Source organism: Macadamia integrifolia, unplaced genomic scaffold, assembly GCF_013358625.1.
Source record: "Macadamia integrifolia cultivar HAES 741 unplaced genomic scaffold, SCU_Mint_v3 scaffold522, whole genome shotgun sequence".
Taxonomy (NCBI): domain Eukaryota; kingdom Viridiplantae; phylum Streptophyta; class Magnoliopsida; order Proteales; family Proteaceae; genus Macadamia; species Macadamia integrifolia.
The window spans coordinates 90,896-104,266 of record NW_024870471.1 but is presented as its reverse complement, the minus strand read 5'-3'; the positions used below and the strand labels follow the sequence as shown (position 1 = coordinate 104,266).

The window sequence follows — 13,371 nt, the reverse complement described above, 5'->3', positions numbered from 1 at the left end:
CATTTTTTATTATTTCTTTCTAACATATCCTTAGTAGGGGGTTCGTTAACTGAAACGGAAACTAAACACTTTGTGGTTTAAAAATGCCGAATCTTGTCTTAATCATAATTCTTCGGAGTAATTCTGTAGCTAGGATAGGGCATTTAGTTCAAGTCGCTCTTCCCAGCTCCAGGTGAGAGTCAATATAGGATTAAAAACCAGCTTAAACCAAAGGAAGCTAGCTGATTAAGTATGCTTTTATAAAACTTACCTTCAGTTCTGATTGAAAAGAAAAAGATAACAGAGAACTGTAGTGGAGAGACTAGACCCAATCTCGTGTACCTAAAATGTTACCCATAATATCAGCCAAATAAAAAGTCATTTACAACAATAACCCAAAAGTTAAAGTGCCCAAAGCCCTTATAACCCATTGGGGCCATGAGCCCTTTTGGGCCCAGACGAGCTAAGTAACCCAGATCAGAACCAAAACTTGAGCGCAGGTTCAATTAAACCAGAAAACTGGTTCAAACCTTGAACCACAGGACTAGAATAGGCCCTGGTCTTCATGTTGGGATCCTGCATCAACTCTCCCCAGCTTGAAGAAACTTGACCTCAAGTTTTCTTCTAAAGTCGAGGAATCAATTTTACATGATGTACATCCAGCTTTAACCCATAATAAAACTCTCACAGATCATGGATGTTAGGAATGTAATCTTCAAGTTGTGAAGCTCTCTCTTTTTCAAGAACTGTGGTGGAATCTCGAACTTGATGTGCTAAACTTCCTGATCAGCATCAAATGTGAATAATGTGCCTGTGGAGTCCTCCACAATTGTGTCTTCAACTTCTTTATCCGTAGTCTCAACCTCCACTGTAGTACCAACTACCAAGCTACTTGGTTTATCATCATTGTCCTCTGCATAGGCTTCAGAAAATGGCATCAAGTATATAACATTAACCCCCTAAATTCTTCCCCATCATCATCGGCATCAGGTGGATGAGGTTCTCAAAACTCTATTGCAGGATTTGCTTCTATTGCAGCGACTATAGGGTTAACTTTAAGATTCGCATTAGCTATATGCCCAAACTTGTGGCAATGAAAGCAATTTGTGTTGTTGCCAATAGCCATAGGTGTTTTACACTTGTTATCCACAGTTGCAAAGGTATCAAAACGTTGACCTGTGGAATTATCCATATCAACAGCAACTAGAGATGCTCCAACTTGAAAGCCTATTCACCTAACAGGGGGCTTCATTAATTCTTCTGCTCATAATGCCTTCTGGTAATGATGTCAATTTAAAACCAGAACCAAAACTGGTCGTTTACCACCAAACCGCACTGAACCACAAAAAATATGTTCGGTTTTGGCTTTGGAAAATGAAATTTAATTTGGTTCGTTTTAAAGTTGAAACCATCAGTTTGAACAGAACCCAAACCGAAAAATCATATAAGAACCAAATGGGAACAGAATAAAAGCGAATAGGTTGAACCCCAAGTTCATAACCATAAGGACTGAATACATGAAAACCGAATAAGAATCGAACCGAACCAGTTCGGTTTTGGTTTTAGTTTTTTTAATCTATTTGGTTTCAATTTTTACATATTGTATCCTGAACCAAAAAACCAAAATTGAACCGATTGACAATCTTACCTTTTGGAGGCAGTTGTCATAAACATCACCCACACCAATCTCCTTTCTAATCTCCTGTCATAATTCATAACCCTAATTTGAATCAAGATAAAAGTTAAAACATTATTCTCTTCAATCCCTGTCCATGAAATAAGAGAGTCAAACTGCTCTCGGCTACAGAGAGTGCATCCTAGCATAGAGATTTAGCTGGTCATGCAGTCGTGCTTGGAAAGTCTGAGGGTGGTACTTTCTATTCAACTCTTCTTTCATCTCATCCCTTGTGATAGGTGCTGTATCCCATGCCTGTAGCCTCCATTCATAGGTATTCCACCACTCCCTTGCTGGTCCGATCAACTTGGCTTCAGTAACTTCAGCTTTATCTGAAAATTCATCTGAGTCAACATAATCATCCAATAAGTTAGCCAGTCGTAGAACACCTGTGCATTGAGTTTCCCACTGTATTCCTTCAACTCTAGCTTCACCTTTGGGGTGTTGTCAGCATGCCGATTAGGTACACCATTCCTACTTTCAAAATAAGCTCGCAGGTCGTGTTCAAAATAAGGCTGCGGTGTAGGGATCCTTTGTGGTCCTCTACCAATAAATCTCAGTATTATTGCCAGTGGAATGTACTGGGATGTGATTAACCCTACGGTTATCAAAATTTTCAGGTAGTGAATTTTGAGAATTTCGGTTCTCCATAACAGTCTTCTATCAGCCAGCAAAATCACACTTTTAATCCAGGCATTATATAGCTGCTCAAAGACCTCAACTACCTGTGAAAGAAACTCTGGTGGGACATCAGGGTTCCTTGAGCTAGGTTCAGCCATATCTCTGATACCAAAACAATGCATACCCAATCGCCTAAGGGTTAGGGAATAAAAACCACGAAGGGATCTTGAACCGCAGGAAAGGAACAATAGTCCAAACTGGAGAAAAGGCCACATAGAAGAATAAAATTGATCAGATCTGGTTCCAACCCTAGTAGAGTGGTCTAGCAGGGATGGGACAACTTAGCATACTTGGATTCTAATCTGACAGTCGGATATTTAGTTAGCATGAAGTCATAAAATGGCAAGTAGCTGAATTAAAATCTCAGATGTAGGATTAACAGAAAGGGGAAGAGAACCCTGTCCCTTGCACGGCCACTGCACCAGTGTGCAGGCCAACGAGAGGCTGTGCAGAGGCATCTTGGCGGGGGCAGCACGGTCTGCACCCACCTATGTCAGGGCTTAGAGCCACACAAGCAAAAAGGGTTCTTTTCTCTGTACAAAAAACAACAACTAGAATCCAAATAATAGCAAGTCAAACCGAAACAAAAACAAAGATCAGATTAAGAAACTAAACTGAACAGAAATAGCAACAAGCTGAAATCAGAATTAGAAACAAATAGTAAGACTTTCAGATCCAAACAGAGCTGAGTCTCACAAACCAATGGTAGATTTCTGATCTGAAACAGTCTTAAAACAAAGCTTTACCTAGGAATGAAAACAGAACAGAAACTGTAGATTGATAGCAGAACAACAGATAAGAATATGAAATTCAAAACCAAAGAAAAAAAAAAGGAAGGTAGCTGATTAAGTCTGCGCAGAAAACTAATGGCCTTGATTGGAATCACCACCAATCATCCTGCTGAATCACCACAACAGGGCTGGAACTGAATCACCACAGAAAAATTGGGCAAAAACCATCTTTATTCACTCATAAATCTGTTCTAGGCTGTGAGGTTATAAACTAGGGCAGAACAGGAAATGGAAAGTACTAGAAATTAGAAACTACATAGATGCAAGTTATGCAACCCATAATATCATCCAAATATAAAACACCCTTTTACAATCAATAACCCAAAAGTAAAGTGCCTAAAGCCCTCATAACTCATTGGGGCCTTGAAATTAAGTCCATTTAGGCCCAAACAAGCAAGGTGACCCAAATCTAAACCAAAATTTGAGCCCAGGTTCAACTAAACCAGAAAACTGGTTCAAACCATGAACCAGAGGACTAGAACAGGCCCAATGCAGGAGTAGATTACAAGTAACTAACTCCGCAGTTTATAACCCCAAACAATACAAATAGGAGCAAGAAACAAATAAATAATACCATCAAATAAACCCCCAAGGATACAATACCCATATAGGAGCAAAATCAGCCCAAAACCCAACCCGATAAGAGAGAGCAAGACCTATAGAGCTGGAGAGAGAAAGGTGCGGCCAGGTCTGTGGGAGTCCGATTGAGCTGCCCTTTTGGGTGTTGATAGTCCCTAGGGAGGGTACAAAATCCGCCAAATATGAAGGGCTTCTGACGGATGATTATGGAGTTATGCGCTTTCTTAATTTTGCGACCTAGAACAGACAATGTGAAAAATTCTACAAGAACAACTTGTCTTCTTCAGATAACCTTCAAGAGAAAATCGATTGATCTTCTCAGAGTATAGAGCCAGTCCTCCAAAGGATCTGCAAATCAGATCTCAAACTTGGGCAGCAATGAGGGTTGATTGGCTTCAAGAACAAGAACTCTTTGGCTGGCTGATTCTGATTTTGTATGCTTTAACAGGTCTGAACTTCTAATAACAATAAACAGAAAATAAAAATAGAAAAAGAAGAATCGATGGAGGGTTGAGAAGGGTGAAAGAGAATAAAGAAATGGGTATCTCACCCCTCATGTTTTGGGTATCACGCCCCCTCAAAGGTTTAGGCATCTCACCTCTCAATAACAGTTTTTTTAACTAAAGAGTAATCACTCAATAATTCATTCATTCAAATCTGCCATTATAAGTACATAAGCTCCTCTATTTATAGATGGCAGAATAGCAATCAAACTACTACTAGGAGCTAGTTTCCTAATAGGACTAAATACTCCTACTACAACTAGGAGCTAGTTTCCCAATAGGACTAAATACTCCTACTACAACTAGGAGCTAGTTTCCCAATAAGACTAGACACTCCGACTACAACAAGGAATTCAAAATAGAACTAGGACTTGACTTTATGACTCCAACATGGAGTAGGACTAACTAACTAATAGTCCATATAGGACTTTACAACCGACCAATGGCCTAATGGGCATTTATTGAATTAAATAGCAACTAACTAAATTAATGAATTAAATCCCGTTTTTCTACCTTCTACCCATATTTTAGGCCTATTAAAGTGGTCAATTTCAAAGAAAACCCATGGGATCAAAGGCCCAATACATACATAACACAAACCAAGGCTTATTTGCAATAAAATAAGCCCAAGTGACTTATCTACATCAAGGCCTCAGTCTTCATGCTGACAAACTGCATCAGACATCCAAGTCAAGATCTTGCTGAGAGCTAATGCACAAGTAAACAAAACATTTTCAGCTTTTTGCCTTAAAAATCAAGCCATATTCTTTTTATGAACCAACAGGGGAGTTATTGTTCTGAGTATCTTTTAACTTGCCTGGCCCACTTGTAAAATTTGCAAACCCCCCCCCTCCCTTGAGTCCTTGACTTACAATAAATTTTTAAAGAGTTTTCTGTCTCCAAATTTTCTCTTTTTCTCTTTTCATTACTGGCTGGTCAGAGACTCAGAGCAGCAGACTGGGTTTCTATAGAGTACATGTTTAGACACATATCAATTAGTTACTCCATAAGGATTGACTATGGATATTCACATCCTCAACCTTGCCAACTAGATATCCAGCAGCTCCCATCACTGCCATCAAATCATAACTTTGATTGGTGTTCTTTGGGAGACCGGGCATGTCAGGCACAGGCATAATATTTCAAGCCAACTCATTGTCTGTGATTAAAATATATACTGGTCCTACCCTCAAAACTAATATCAAGACACCACCTTTTGATCTTAAGTTGAAAACGGCATGTTTGGATGTCAATCATGAGAAAAATTGAAACTACCAACGTGTGATATATAAGACAAGATGAATGGCCCAAAGATTAATATTTTATTGTAAATGTTAACTCATAAGTTTCATAAAGATTCTATTTATTCTGAGTGATATGAATATAATTTATGTTGAAGAATCCATCCATTTATACGACTATACATACATAGCAGGTCAAATTCATACTACTATCCATACATAGCAGGTCCACACATCATTAGACATTCTTGTCTAACCAATTTGATTAATTATCCTTCAGTTAAGTGTATATAGGTGGTAACATATGCTTCTATGTATGATTTGTAGGGCCCACCCCATTAAGTTGGGGATAAAGGCTCTGCTGAGTAGAGTTGAGTTGAGTTGTTTCTTCCTGTAGATTTCCCAGGTGTCCACAAAAGTCATGCATGCAACAGCTAGATACCTGTTGGGTGCATCTCATGTATGATTCTTTTTTTCCCTTTCTTCTGGTAATGCCACCTCATCTATCCACTCAACATACGCTTGCATTTCTTTTTCTTTCTCTCTTCCTTGATTTTTTTATGGCATGCTTTAACATGGTAATACTTTGATGTTACTTTCGCCCAAAATATTTGGTAGATTGTTTTGTTTGACTAGATTTACTACCATATCTAACAAAACTACCTCACCCTCACATTTACTTCCAATCAACTTGCTACCAATAAAAGATTATTTTATCTGTCACAGAATCAAGAGCACAGACTTCATTTATGATCTAAACATCAAACAATCCAAAAGAAAAGCGTTTCACCACTGGAAATGGACTTGGGGCTATGTCCAGTTTTGGAGTTCCAAATACATATATAAGGCATAATTGACAAAATAAATACTCAATCATTTCCCTGTTTATGGATTTCAGGTATTGCCATGTCCAACAGTCCAATTCTATGGGTACACGTGACACTTGAATCTGTGCCACAAAAGATTGCAAAACTATAAAAGATAAAAATACTAAAAAAATATCTCTAGAAACATTAAGATTTAAGAATAACAAAGGCAAGATGAGTAACTCCAGCAGCAAGCCTCGAATGCATGTTTGATGAAATCGAACATTATTCTTTACAAAGAGGAGTACCCTGTTCCATTCAAAAAATTGCATACATTGAAATTTTAAGGCATTTATAATCACAAAATGACTTTAAATTAGATATTTGTTCCTCATGTTATCATGTGTATTGTAATTTTTTTTTTTTTTTTTTTTTTACAAAAATTATTTAAAATGCTTCATTCTCAAACAAAGAAAGTATTCACCAAGATATCAACCAATATCACATTTCATACCAGATATTTGTCAATTTTTAATATTGCATGCAGGGATAGACATATAAGACAAGCTCAAATTCAGAACTGTATGAGGATATATCATCGGAACTAAATAATACATACCTTGCCTGCACGAGTAGACCTGTAAAGTTTCTCTAGTTGTTGATGCCTCTGTAACTCAACCTCATCTATAACCATTACATCAGAACTTTCATAACCAGTCCCACTGAACTGCTTTATCACAGCCTGAAATTCAAAGAACAAAAGAATGGCATTCAAATATCCAACCCAAACTTTTAAGAAAAATTGAGGGGGGAAGAGAGGAGCTCGGGATGGATCTATTATAGAACCCCTTAATGAAAAGAAGGATTTCAAAAGTCAAAACTAATCTTCTGCCTAAAGATTAGTTTTTCCCTACCTACATACTTTGTTTATACATAAAATAACAACATATTGCAGCAAACATTCAGTAGAATCATAAACTTGAACAAACATAGTAAAAATGTTGTCAGATAGTATTCCACTTTTAAAATGATTATAAATTGTATTGGAACTCATTCCCCACGAGCTCCCTCATCAAAAAAAAAAAAAAAAAAAAAAAAAAGCCCCTACTCTTCTATTCAACTCAAATTTTGTTCATAATATAAAAAAATTCAATTATTTTCAACTAAAATAAACTAACAAACTGCAAGAAAATTATCACAAAGACATTGATTTACAGCTAGAATATATCCAACAGTAAACCTGCCTAGAAGCGAGCCTTCTAAATCAAAACTGGACTCACATCATACACCCATGCACATCATTTCTCTAGCCATCCCTCCCTTGGCTAGTGCATCTACTAAGGAGTTAATAGCTCATGCCTTCCATGAGAACAAGCTATAGCCTCAGCTACACATAGCTCTCACTCTCCTGATCAGATGTGCCAACCTTCAAGGAATATGCCTGTTGTTTGATAGCCGTTTTATTAACCATGCCAAGTCACCCTCCACCACAAGATGGGTTCATTTTCTAGTTGCATATAATAGTAGACATAGGATAATTGCTTTAATTTCCATCGTGTTAAGAGTTATCCCAGCCAGTTCCAGACTACCCAAATTACTTCACATGAATATCAATTACAAAAGACAGAGATGAGGCCCTCCGCCCATGCACTACAACCTTTTTATGCAGTTTGGATCTCACCAGAGGCTCAATTTCTTATTAGCAAACTCTACATTGATAAGCTTGAGTTCATGAAGGTAGCATAATAAGTATCAGAAACTTCACTTTAGGCATGGATATCCATATATTCTTGTCCCCCCCACCCCCCTCCCTTAACTCCTGAATGTTAACATGCTACCACACTTCCCAACAGATATCAAACTGTCCACATTTATGTCAATTAGTCAGATCACGGTGGTAAATCTAATTGTCTCTAACCCAACCATTAGATAATGCGAATAATTGAGATGGAAAAGCTATTTTTCCATACATATTGGAGTGATAAGATGACACGGAGCAAGATCCTTCAGAATATGGGGAAAAATTAATTTTTGAATTTGACCAATGGCATGATGATAAATCCAGTAAAGAATTAATAATCAACAAAGTGCCCAGTAATGGTAGCTCAGTAATAAAGAGTAAAGGATGAACAACTCCTACTACGGGGAAAATCATAGCTTTAGAACTATCTGAACATATTAGATTAAATTTATTTTCTGTAGTTCTGTTTGGATAACAGATTTTTTTCAGCAGCTTTTGTAAAAATCACATCGCAGATCTTTAAAAAAAAAAATTAATAATAATAATAATAAATATTCTGATTTTGCTTTCTTTCTAATTGGGTTCAGTCCTGACTTCCAAGGTTTTTCAGGAAATGAAGAAGATGGGGTGTCGTTCAATTGAGTTCATTCCTGGATTTGCAGGAAATGAACCCAATCGGTGCGAATAATAAAATAAGAATGAAATCCAAGGAAAGGTAAAGAGGCACCTGCTGCTGTTTGACAACTTGCTTACTAAGCTTGCTTGCTTGTTTCCTCAGTGCATCCATTGTTGCTACTATCGCAGACTAAGAGATCTTGCCACCGCTCTGTAATTCTTTCGTTTTCCTCTCAGGGATTCGGCAATCTTGACTCGTGTGACAGACGGAACTACAGAAGCTTTTCATTGCACAGCTTCAGTCCTCTTGCGTCTTTCCCCTTGTTTTCGTTACCCTGTCCCCACCTACTTTTACGGCCTTAACTGTACCAGTAAATTACTGAGTTAGACTTTAGCCCTTAAAGAGTTTATGACAAACCATAGATACCTTATTGGTATCGGAATCGGCTGACCCGATACGATTTCTGAACGACAATTTGACAGATTGGTTAGGAATCCTATTGGTCATCCGATAAGCCGATCCATTTCGATTTGGTACAGTGCATGTTGTCCACGTGATAGCTTCTCATTTTTTATTTTGGTAACCGAGAATTTCATTCAATTAAACTAAGAAATACAAAGTAGATAGAGGCATGGAAAACACAAAACTTAAGGTACAACATATCGAAAGCCCAAGAATGGAATGTGACCAAGTTGCTTGACATGCCAAAAGATTGCCATAAAAACAGCACCTAACAAATACAATATCTTTCATCACGAGAATAGATACATCCAAAATGGCCAATAGCGTGGCGCATGCTAGACATAAAGTATCACAGCATGCATACGGCCCAATGAAAGGCCAATAACTGACAAAATTGGCCAACACCCAGTCAGCCAAATTATTGTAAACATAGCTTACAGGACAATTAATTACACAATCGGTTAAAAGATCCACATCATGGGTAGAATAAAAAGGAACAGAAAACCGTACAAATCATGGGCATAGTGAACATAATTGCACAAATCATGGGCATGGCATTTGGAATGATAGGTGACAACCTGTCTAGGCTCCACATTCTGTAAAGTCTGTGTACCAAAGCACATGATCATGGCCTAGATACTTCGATCCAGGATGGCCATGGTATGACCACCAAAAAAGCCACCACCGACAAAGTCGCCTCTGGTTTCAGCTCCAATGCAAACTCCATCTCCCCAACTTCTAAGCACTCCAGTGTCACCCACCAATGCCCTGAGCTGATATCAGTCAAGCCCCAATTGTGGGTGTTGTTGTTGACCTCAGATTTGCCTTGGATGAAAAAACCACGGCCCTAATAGCAGCTCCATAGATGAGATATGAGATAGCAACAATGAACTAGCCCTGAAGCATCTCCTAGATCAAAATGCCTTTGAACAAGGAATCAAATAACAGCCAGGGAAAAACAGATAAGAAGATATCTTCCTCTCTTCTAAAGTCCCAGCAAGTCAGATAACTGTTGCAATAACTAATTCAGAAAGTTGAGAGGGCATTAGGTCTGGGCCGACAACGCTTGAGATGCATCATCATCGTCGTCATCAGTCTCTTCATCACCATCGTCTACTGGATTGCAAGTCATGGCAAACTCTCATACAGGATAGGGGGACACACACAGTGTCAAAAACAACCAACACGCACAAAGGCAGAAACTTCACGCACTAACGACAGAGACTAAAACATGCACAGAACTGTAAAAAACACTAAATCTGGAAGTAAATTAGAGAAGGTCAACTTCGATGAGAAGAGTGCGGGACTATGTAAAATAGAAAGTGCAGTGGTACCATTAGTACCAACAAACAATTGCACCTCCTAATTTCACTCTGTGACAGCTTCTCATGAAGTAACAATAAATAATTTGAAAACTAACTGACAAATCGTGAAGATTTCAGAAGAACCGAGGGAGAGCGAGAGCGAGAGGGAGAGGGAGAGGGAGGGGGAGGGGTGGGGGAAGCCATAGGGGTTAGTACATCTTCTTCCTTTGTCCCCCATTCGATATAATTGAAATTTTGTATCACTTCGATCATTGGAAAAGGTGATGCCCCTAATCTAAAAAATGAATATAAATCTTTTGTTTTTAGTATTTTGTATATAAGAGAGATATGTGTCTCATCAATCGGGAACACTTTCCACTGCCTGAATTAGGACATGAAACAATCTGATGTACCGATTCTAAAGATGCGGGATGCATATCAGTGCTGAAGAGGATGGGGAGAGAAAAAAGTGGGGCAGGGTGGAGGTGGATGGGAAGGGGGAAATAGAAAGAGACAAATAAAGCACGATTTGTAGAGGGGGTGGGGCAAAGAGGATAGAAATGGAGAGAGTGAGGGAGAGAAAGGAGGGAAGAGAGAAACATGATGGTGTCGGGGGACGAGGGGAAGAAGAGAGAAACAGAGGGCATGTAGGTTTCGCATAGGGATAAAGTCATAGCTCTCCAAAAAGTGAAGCTATGTTATCAAATTTCAGGCTAATTAAGACAGTGGAAATTCATATAAGAGTTGCAAAGCCATTGGAGTAAGTCAAACACTGCCTATAAGTCTCAACAAGGGATAAGGCCAAACCTCAGTCAGATTATTAGAAATACTATGACCAGGACACCAAATAGCATCAATAATCATGGAAGACACCTTAGCCAATCTAATTGGAGCTAGCTGGTGTAGACACCCAATTTTGTCACCCTCCTTTGGCTATGATGAACTACGGATCTTGGACGTAACTTCTTATTCTTAATCGACAGAGATGATAATTGATTGAGGTAATCCATCTTGGAAACATTCCATACACACCTAAAATCCCAAAAACTCTGTGCGAGAGAAAAGAAGGGTCCAATTATGACGTTTCATATACAAAAAAATTCGGTCCTAGGTGACCATATGCATAGTACTTGGAATTACGATTCCAACGATATATCGGACGGCAAAATCGCATGGTTGGATCTCCCACAATCACTCATGGAATATTACATCCTAGTAGCGCGCACCCCACCTGCCCCGCTTGCCTATGGCTTGCCCCGATGCACCCTACCTACCCTGCTCGCCCATGGCTTACCTCCCAGGCACCCCACCTATCCCCGCACACCCATGGCCTACCTCATATGCACCCCACCTGCCCCGCGCACCCATGGCCTGCCTGGCACGCACCTTTCCTGCCTCGTATGACCATGGTCTACCTTGCCCGCACCCTTGCCAACCTCTAGCGCCCATGCCAGCATCTAGTGCCCTTGCCAACCTCCAATGCTCCTGCCAGTCTCCAGTGCCCATACCAACCTCCAGCTCCCATACCAACCTCCAGTGGCCCTGCCAGCCTTTAGCACCCATGCCAACCTCTAGCGCCCTTACCAGTCTCCCGTGCACCCCTACCCGACCTTGTGTACCACCATCGATGGCCCGAATTTGAATTCCCATGACTGGATTGGTGAAGAGATTTTCTCTTCACCCACTTGTTCACTCTACATAGTCCCGCTAGCGTATCCTTCACCGTGAGCTCCTATGGGCCCAAAAAGGCATCTTTTTACCTCATTGGCCCAAAAAAAAAATTACTTTTCACCCATTGGCCAAAGAAATTTATCCTCCACCCTATTGGTCCAAATTTTCATACTTTCACCCCATTAGTTTATAAAGATCACTTTTTAACCCCATTGGTTAGAGAAATTCCTCTTTCCTCCCCATTAGTTCAAAAATTCTATACATACCCCCCTCCCTTTGGTTTTCCACAACCACAAACAGTCAAGCCTCTTAGGAGCATCCATAGTAGAGAAGCTCTACCCTCTCTCCTCCCCCTCCCCCTTGAGGTTTTCCAAGTCTTCAGAGAGATCTTCATAAGATCTGAAGTGTTCTTCGGATCTTCATAATATCCGAAATGTTATTCAGATCTTCATAATATCCTTTGGGCCTTCGAAATTCTTCAATCCTTTGCCTTCTTTGAGTGAGATTTTGTGTAGGAAAACTTTCACCTTAGTCTTCCACCCCCTCTTGAGGTTCTTCAAGTCTTTGGAGAGATCTTCATAAGATCCGAAGTGTTCTTCGGATCTTCGAAGTCTTGTCTGGATCTTTGAAGTGTTTTTGAGGCCTTCGAAGCTCCTCAATCCCTAGCCAAAGCTCTACCGGAGTACCACCTCAACCTAGCCCTCCTATAACCTATCCCCAGTGGAAGCTCTACTAGAGTGTCACCTCAACCTAATCCTCCCATAGCCTATCCCCAGTGGAAGCTCTAGGGAAGCTCTGCCAGAGTGCCACCTCAGCGTAGCCCTCTTATAACTTATCCCCAGCGAAAGCTCTGTCAGAGTGCCACCTCAACCAAAATCCAAAATTAGCCCATCCCTAGCAGAAGCTCTGTTAAATCGATATCACAGTCAAAATCCGAAAGTAACCATTCCTAGTCAGAAATCTATTGAACACTGCCACAATCAACATCTCTTGAGAAAGGAAGTTGGAAGTCAAGACCATCTTCCCCTGAGTCAAGAGAATCCAAGAGACAGTTAGTGCCGGTACTAATCGAGGTTCCACCCCTCTTGACCCGAAACAGAGGTCAAGCTCAAGTATAATTTCTCGCCCAAATTAACATAATGTAGACTTTATATTGATCTTGTTTTAGTGTACATAATCATTTAAATTTAGTTAACGTATCTATGAGTGATAATTTAGCTATGCATACGGAATAGGAATAATTGTGGAAAATCTTCGTTCTTAAGCAGCTAATAGGAAGACCAGTTGAACCGGGTAGATTGGATGCCTGACACCTTCCCAAT

At 39.7% G+C, this 13,371-nt stretch overlaps 1 protein-coding gene across 1 annotated transcript in view; it reads right to left on the bottom strand.

Moving 5' to 3' along the window:
- The window catches only part of LOC122069027 (SH3 domain-containing protein 3-like), a 19,183-nt gene extending 10,219 nt beyond the window's left edge, over positions 1–8,964 (bottom strand). The window contains exons 1-2 of the mRNA XM_042632959.1: positions 8,724–8,964; positions 6,875–6,997 (exon numbers count right to left, since the gene is read on the bottom strand). Coding sequence (XP_042488893.1) covers positions 6,875–6,997; positions 8,724–8,783 — 183 coding nt within the window. The 5' untranslated portion in view covers positions 8,784–8,964. The remainder of the gene's footprint in view (positions 1–6,874; positions 6,998–8,723) is intronic.
- Positions 8,965–13,371: the final 4,407 nt, after the last annotated feature.